Source organism: Cebus imitator, unplaced genomic scaffold (assembly GCF_001604975.1).
Source record: "Cebus imitator isolate Cc_AM_T3 unplaced genomic scaffold, Cebus_imitator-1.0 Scaffold339, whole genome shotgun sequence".
NCBI lineage: Eukaryota > Metazoa > Chordata > Mammalia > Primates > Cebidae > Cebus > Cebus imitator.
Window position 1 is genome coordinate 618,225 of NW_016107654.1, and position 7,308 is coordinate 625,532.

A 7,308-nucleotide genomic window follows, 5' to 3' on the forward strand; every position below is an offset into this window, starting at 1 on the left:
AAGATGTCTTGCTCTGTTGCCCAGGCTGGAGTGCAGTGGAACGATCTTGGCTCACTGCAACCTCCGCCTCCCCGGTTCAAGCAGTTCTCCTGCCTCAGCCTCCCCAGTAGCTGGGACTGTAAGTGTGCCAGCACACCTGGCTAATTTTCATATTTTTAGTAGAGAGGAGGTTTCACCATATTGGTCAGGCTGATCTTGAACTCCTGACCTCATGATCCGCCCACCTTGGCCTCCCAAAGTGCTGGGATTATAGGCATGAGCCACCGCACCCGGCTATTTTTATTTTTTGAGGCAGAGTCTCACCCTGTCACCCAGGCTGGAGTACAGTGGCATGATCTCAGCCCACTGCAACCTCTGCCTCCCGGGTTCAAGCGATTCTCCAACCTCAGCCTCCCAAGTAGCTGGGATTACAGGCATGTGCCACGATGCCCAGTTTTTTGTTTTTTGTTTTAATTTTTAGTACAGACAGTTTCACTATATTGGGCAGGCTGATCTGGAACCCCTGACCTCAAGTGATCTGCCTGCCTGAGCCGCCCAAAGTGCTGGGATTACAGGTGGGGGCCACTGTGCCTGGCCTGGTGACTGACAACGTAGCCACAGCCACCCCTTCGCCCTACAGAACTGGAATTTGAACCCAGAGTCCTTCTTCACCCCACCCCCACCTCCACTGTTTCTGGAAGTGCCCTCCAGGCAGGCCAGACATTCCTCTCCTGGGGTTGGAACATCTGCAGGATGCCCCTTTGGGAAATGCTGCTCCACAGAACCCTGCCTTTCAGGCTTTAGAGATGTGGGCCAGGAGAAGCAGCCTCCCTCAGAGCCAGGCCTGGCAGTGGTGCCAGCAGGGACCGAGGCGCAGGGAGAGCAGGGTCTCCCCTTGAAGGGACCTGGGCAAGCCCCTCTCCATGTCTGTAGGTTTCTCGGCGTAGGAGGTCCACACCGTGCCGCCAGGGAACGTGGGCGCAGAAATGCAACAGGAGCCGAGGCCCAAACATTTTAACCAAACGCCAAGGCTGCGTGAGGCCCCGATTGACGAGAGCTCGGAGGGTGCATTCTTTGGCAGCTCTGGAAAGCCCAGCACCAGCTCCTGTCCTCTGTTAAAGGGAACCAGCCCCACAGCTCCACCTGGGCTGGGCCCACACATGGCACCCGGAACACGACCCCAGGGTAGTGGGGGGTGCCGGAGGAACGGGGTGCACCCTGGCAGGAGCCGAGGGTGGGGTTAGGGTCAGGCCCCGCCAAAAGCTGGAGGACACCCAAGGCAAGGCCGGCGAGGCCCAGCTCTACAAATGAAGTGTTTTTTATTTACAGAAGTCATCTCTCCAGGTCCCAGCTCCCTGCCACCCCCACCCCAGCCCCAGGGAGAAGAGGGTGGACGCCAGGGGAGCTGGCAGAGGCTGGGCTGGTCCTGAGTGGGCCAGGCCAGGCCAGGAGAGAAGGCACGAGGCCCTGGGTGCCCCAGTCCCAGGGCAGAGGCCAGGCCTGCCGGGAGAAGGCAGCACAGGGTCAGCTCTCAGGGGTCAGGCTGGGGTCCACGCCACCGCAGCTCTGCTCATAGGATGGTGGGGCCTCTGCAGGGAGAAAGCAGGGTCTGCATGGGGCCCCTGGCGTCCCCTCCCTGCCAGCCCTGGCTCTCAACTCACCATAGGGGTAGCCCCATGAGCTGTACTCCGGAGGAAGAATCAAGGTGCTAGTGGTGGGCACTGGCCCCCCGGAGCCCTCAGCAAAGTAGGGGACAGTGGCACCTGTTGAAATGCACAAGAGAGGGTGCAGCGGGTGTGGGGCAGGGCTGCCATCCTGAGGATCGGGCTCAGGGGCGCCAGGCACAGAACCCAAGGTGCCCATCGGGGGCTGCTGCTGCGAGTGGCTCTTGGTGGAAAGGGAGACTGGGTCCAAGAAGTGGGGGCCACCAACCGCAGCCTCCGCCTCCTCCTGGGGTGGTGCAGAAGGCACCACCAGGGCTGGGACCCCGGGAGGCAGCCCCGGGCCTGACCCGGGGCTCAGTGGGGCATGGTTCACAGCAATATTGCCAATGAAGACCGGGAGGGTCACTGTAGCTTCCGGCACCTTCAGAGAGACCTGGACAAGATTGAGGTGGGGCATGAAGGGCTACGGCCAAGGCCACCAGGCCTCAGGCCTCAGGCCACCCAGCCCCCAGCAGCACCAAACCTGTAGGTAGTAGTCAATGTGGATGAGGCTGCAGCCTGGCAGGGCCGACTGGGGCAAGGCGGGCACCAGGATCTGCTCGTGCCACTGTGCCCGCCGCCAGGCCTTGACGCCCGCACCCTCCACCTCAGCAATGGTCCGCACGTCATGGATCCAGCGCTTGGCCTTATAGGACACTTTCTGGGGAAGGACCAGCCTGTGAGCCCGGGCAGGCCACCAGCCCACCCCAGGAGGCCAGTCCAGGCAACTGCCAGGGGCTCTGACCTGCAGCAGACTGGCCACCACAGGGCTGGTGTCCTTGCCCGACTGGTTCTCAATGTCGGCGTGCAGCCGCAGCGCCTGCCCCACCACATAGCCGCGGAGGTCAGTGCTGGCTGTGAGGACCACGCTGCCCGTCTTCACCAGCTTGTAGGAGAACTTCTTGGTGGCAGAGGCCACATTGGGTTGCTTGGGGGGAAGGTCGGGCAGGGGCTTAGCAGGTGCGGGCAGACTGGGTCCCTGTGGCATCGGGACAAGCCCCTCAGCCCTGCCATGCCCTGCCCCTGGACGATGTCAGCTGAGGGCAGAGAGACCACTGTCTCCAGACCCTGGGCCCCCTCACCTGAGCTGGGGACAGGACACGGGGATAAAGCAGTGCCTGCCTGGCTCCTCCCCAGCCCCCATGAGGGTGGGGACCACCAAGGAGGCCACTGTGCCATCCTCACCTCAATGTCTGGGATGCTGTTCAGATTCAGGGGGCTCAAGATATAGAACACGAGGCTGCACTTGTGATCCTTGGAAAACCGTGGCGTGTGGATGGCGGCCCTCACCTGGTGCACGATCTTCCCAAAAGGACCCTCAAAGGATGTGGGTGCTGTGGCTGGGGAGAGAGCAGGCACTGGCACCTGGCTGCCCCCCACCCTGCAGAGCCCACCTCCCAGGACCAGTTGGTCATCACCAGGCCTGTCTAGGCTGGGCTCTCACCAGGAAGCAGGAACTGGAAGGGGAAGCTGTGCTCTCCAGCGGGCAGGCTCCCTGCAGAGACAGGAGGGAGGTGGGGGGCGGTGGGGACAGACCTCAAGAGGCCTGAGGTGACCACAGGGCCAGGATAGGACTGGGCACTGCATCTGACCAGCTCACTGCAGCTGGCTGCTGGGTCTCCCTGTCCACAGCAGCACAGGGCTGTGGCCTGGGTGAAGACTGAGGATAAGAGTTTCTCTTCAACAGGAACTCTCTTGCTTTGGGGATGAGGCAAGGGTGAAACCGCTGTGCCAGGGGTCAGAGCACACCCAAATCCAGCACAAAGAGAAGGTGGCCCTTCACCACCCAGCCCATGAGAAAGCCATCAGGGACCACACCCCTGGGGGAAGATGGGCCACTGCAGGATCCAAGAGGCAGATTAGTAAGGGGCGGGGCGGGAACACAGGCCATACTCCAAGCAAGGGCTGTCCCGGGGGTCACCGCTTGGGACCAGCCTGAGGACTGGCTCCCACTTACCCTTGTCCGCCAGTGACAGGGAACTGTTGAAGTAACTCTCCTCCACCACCCAGGCTGCATCATTGGCCTTGTTGGAGACCCCGCAGGAGCCTGTGCAGGTGACCCGGATGGCTGCAAAGAGGACGTCTGTGAGAGCCCCAACCAGCCGATGGCCCAGTCCCCTGCTTGCTGCCAGCACAGGAATTAGAACAGGGACAGGGTCAGGTGCACCTGGGGCCAAGCAGCCCCACCTGGGCAGGGTCCTGGGAAGGCCAATGAGCAAGCAGCGGCCTGTGCCTCTTCAGAAGACACCTCCTGCCATAAGTCTTGGGGGTCTCCAAGGGAGCTAAGCTGGCGAGGGGGCTGACCAGCACAAAATGATGTCTGCCCTGCAGTCCAGAGCAGGAGGGCCCCAACACTCATCCAGATGACACCTGTGTCACCCCAAAACTGATAACCTTGGCTCCCAGCCAGACCTGTGAGCCCAGCTGCCTGCAGGGGATGCTCGGGACATGTCAAGGGACGCATCTTGCTGCCTCGCGGACGAGTCAGTCAGGCAGGGAAGCACACCTCCACGTCCAGGGAGCTAACTGCCAGCCATCATGCTGCAGGAATGTGGCCAGACCCGCCTGGGCAGACACAGTGTTCCACAGTCCACACACCATTGGGTGGGGCCCCTACTTCATGGGCCAGCACTGCCCAGCGGGGCTGACTTTCTGCATCAGGAGATGGCTTAGTCCTCTCTGGCTTCCCCTGTGGGAGTGCCCAAACCAGGAACTGCTTGAGGCAGGAAAAATTCCTCAGCCCAACAGATGTGTGTCCAGAACCATCGTGGTCAGAAGATCATGGCTGGACAAGCAGGTCCAGCAGAAACTGGTCACCAGGGAGGACAGACAGCAGAAGCACACACAGCACAAGACCCAGGTGGGCAGGGACTCAGGGGAGCCCACGCCAGTTCACCTGCAGCTCCAGCCCCTCCTCTCCCCACAGAGTTGAATCAGGGCCAAAGACGGCCACCTCCCTACATGGTCCTTGTGGGAGTCACACGAGGGGAAGTGACTCAGACTCTGACACCTGCTGAGGGAGCAGACAGGGAGGAGCACCAGTGCCTGGAGCACCTGGGGTCAGCCATACCTTCCTTACCTGTGGCCCATGCCTTCTGCCTGCCACCCAGAGCAACAGACTTCCTCTCACAGCCCTTGGCTCAGGCACAGCCCCACGTGGCTCTCCATATGCATCTTGCCCTCCCTGTTGGCAGCTGCCAGGCCCAGTCCCCCATCCCTGAGGGTGGCCCTTGCTTCCTGCTGCATGCCCTCTACTCCCTCTACCCCCAGAGCCTGGCCTCAACCCCCATTCCAGCCCAGCCTCGCCACCCAACCTAGATTTTTTTTTTTTTTTTAAGACAGGGTCTCACTCCCGATGCCCAGACTAGTGTGCAGTGGCATGATCTTGGCTCACTGTAGCCTCGACCTCCTGGGCTCAAGCGATCCACCCACCTCAGCCCCCCAAGTAGCTGGGACTACAGGCACATGCCACTACACCTGGCTATTTTTTTGGTTTGTTTTTGTTTTTTTAAGACAGGGTTTTGCCTGTTGGCCAGGCTGGTCTCAAACTCCTGACCTCAGGTGATCCACCTGCCTCAGCCTCCCAAACTGCTGAAAGTACATGTGTGAGTCACCGTACCCGGCTCAGCCCTGATTTTGAATCCATGCCATTAGCCAGGCCCTCCTAGGGTCAGACCCCAAACTTCCCATGCTGGAAATTGGGAGCAGCAGCCCGCCCAGGAGCAGCACACAGGCGTGAGCAGGCACAGAGGACGCCCGGGGGACTGGAAATGCTGCGCACATTTCACACTCCCGAAAGAACTGCACATCCCCTCAAATCCTGCACATGCTGAGGCCGGCCAGGCGCGGTGGATCATTTGAGGTCAGGAGTTCGAGACCGCCCTGGCCAACATGGCGTGAAACCTCGTCTGTACTAAAATTACAAAAATCAGCTGGGCATGGTGGCGCACGCCTGTAATCCCAGCTACTTGGAAAGCTGGGTCATTAGAATCTCTTGAACTTGGGAGGCAGCGGCTGCAATGAGCCAAGAACACACAACTGCACTTTAGCCTGGGTGACAAAGCAAGACTTCATCTCAAAAAAATAAAAAGCTGGGATCCACAGAGGGTGGTGGAAAGGGGGCAGTGGTCCCCAGACCAACCCGTATGCCAGCCAAGCGCCCTCAAGAGATCCCAGTTGGTGGCACAGAGCTGAAGTTTCACCCTGCCCCCACTGTCCAGATTCCTAACCCACAATGCTATGAGCGGTAATAAAATGGTGTGTTGACTGTTTAGGAGTGCTGTGTGACTTGGGGTGACCGCTACTTTTACGGAGCAGTGGATAACTGGAACAGATGTCCAACCTCACTAGAAATTAGGGAAAACCCAAATGATCTACCATTTCAAACCATCAGATTGACACATGTTAAATGTCTCAACACAGCTGGGCATAGTGGCTCGCGCCTGTAATCCCAACACTTTGGGTGGCCAAGGCAGGTGGATTGCTTGAGGCCAGGAGTGTGAGAGCAGCCTAGGTACATGGGGAAACCTCATCTCTACCAAAACTACAAAAGATTAGCTAGGTGTGGTGTCATGTGCCTGTGGTCCAGCTACTCAGGAGGCTGAGGTAGGAGGATCCATCACTTGAGCCCCGGAGGCAGAAGTTGCAGTGAGCCAAGATTGCACCACTGCATTCCAGTCTGGGTGACAGAGTGAGACCTCATCTCAAATAAATGTCTCACCAGGCACAGTGGCTCACGCCTATAATCCCAGCAATTTGCAAGGCCAAGGCGGGTGGATGACCTGAGGTCAGGAGTTCAAGACCAGCCTGGCTGACATGGTGAAACCCCATCTCAACTAAAAATACAAAAATTAGCCAGGCATGGTGTGTGTGTTGGCCCGGAGAGGGCGGGGGTGTTCGGGTGCCTGTAATCCCAGCTACTCAGGAGGCTAATGCTGGAGAATCGCTTGAACCTGGGAAGTGGAGATTGCACTCCAGCCTGGGCAGTAAGAGCGAAACTCCGTCTTAAAATAAATAAATAAATGTCTCCACACATTGGAGAGAAGGCAGAAAACAAACACCCCTTAAACCAGTCAAACTGCAAACAGGTATGGGTCCTAGCAAAGAGTGGGACAGCTCTACTGTGATTTTCCTTGCGCATGCCAGGAGACCCAGAATTCCGCTTAGAATCTCATGCTGTTTAACCGGGAGCGTCACACACCACTGCTCATACTAGCAAGGCATTGCTAAAACCATCGCCTGACACCTGACTTCACAAAAACAAACAGTATCCAACTGACCCTTGGGTCACCCTACATGGCCAGGCTCTGCAATCTTCCCAACACCCATGCAGAGAGCCCCGTTTTGCACATACCCCAAGGCTCTTTCAGATGGCTCTGCCAGAGTGAGCAGCCTCCAACCACTGTCCAAAGTGAAACCTGTCCTGAGCTGCCCGTGCTCTCCTCAGTAAGAACACGGGAGGCATGGGACTCCCACACAGCTGCCAGCTGCTTCCTTGCCAAAACACCTGGAGCTGCACCCTCACCTCTCAGCAGGTGCTTCAGCTCAGGCTGGGTGAATTCCCCAGGAAGCCCATTCTCACTGGCCAGGCCAGTGGCAGTGGCCATGTTTTTTTTTTTTTTTTTTT

General features: G+C 58.7%; 1 protein-coding gene across 3 annotated transcripts in view; it reads right to left on the reverse strand.

Annotated features, from left to right (window-relative positions):
• Window positions 1–1,279: 1,279 nt before the first annotated feature.
• ARRDC1 (arrestin domain containing 1) overlaps window positions 1,280–7,308 on the reverse strand; it is a 9,513-nt gene continuing 3,484 nt past the window's right edge. Inside the window, exons 2-8 of one of the 3 annotated variants that reach the window (XM_017505602.2) lie at window positions 3,640–3,750; window positions 3,127–3,177; window positions 2,868–3,022; window positions 2,428–2,610; window positions 2,167–2,343; window positions 1,641–2,076; window positions 1,280–1,568 (exon numbers count right to left, since the gene is read on the reverse strand). In XM_017505602.2, coding sequence (XP_017361091.1) covers window positions 1,504–1,568; window positions 1,641–2,076; window positions 2,167–2,343; window positions 2,428–2,610; window positions 2,868–3,022; window positions 3,127–3,177; window positions 3,640–3,750 — 1,178 coding nt within the window. In that variant the 3' untranslated portion in view covers window positions 1,280–1,503. The remainder of the gene's footprint in view (window positions 1,569–1,640; window positions 2,077–2,166; window positions 2,344–2,427; window positions 2,611–2,867; window positions 3,023–3,126; window positions 3,178–3,639; window positions 3,751–7,308) is intronic. The other 2 variants (XM_037730301.1, XM_017505603.2) reach the window with 2 other exon arrangements.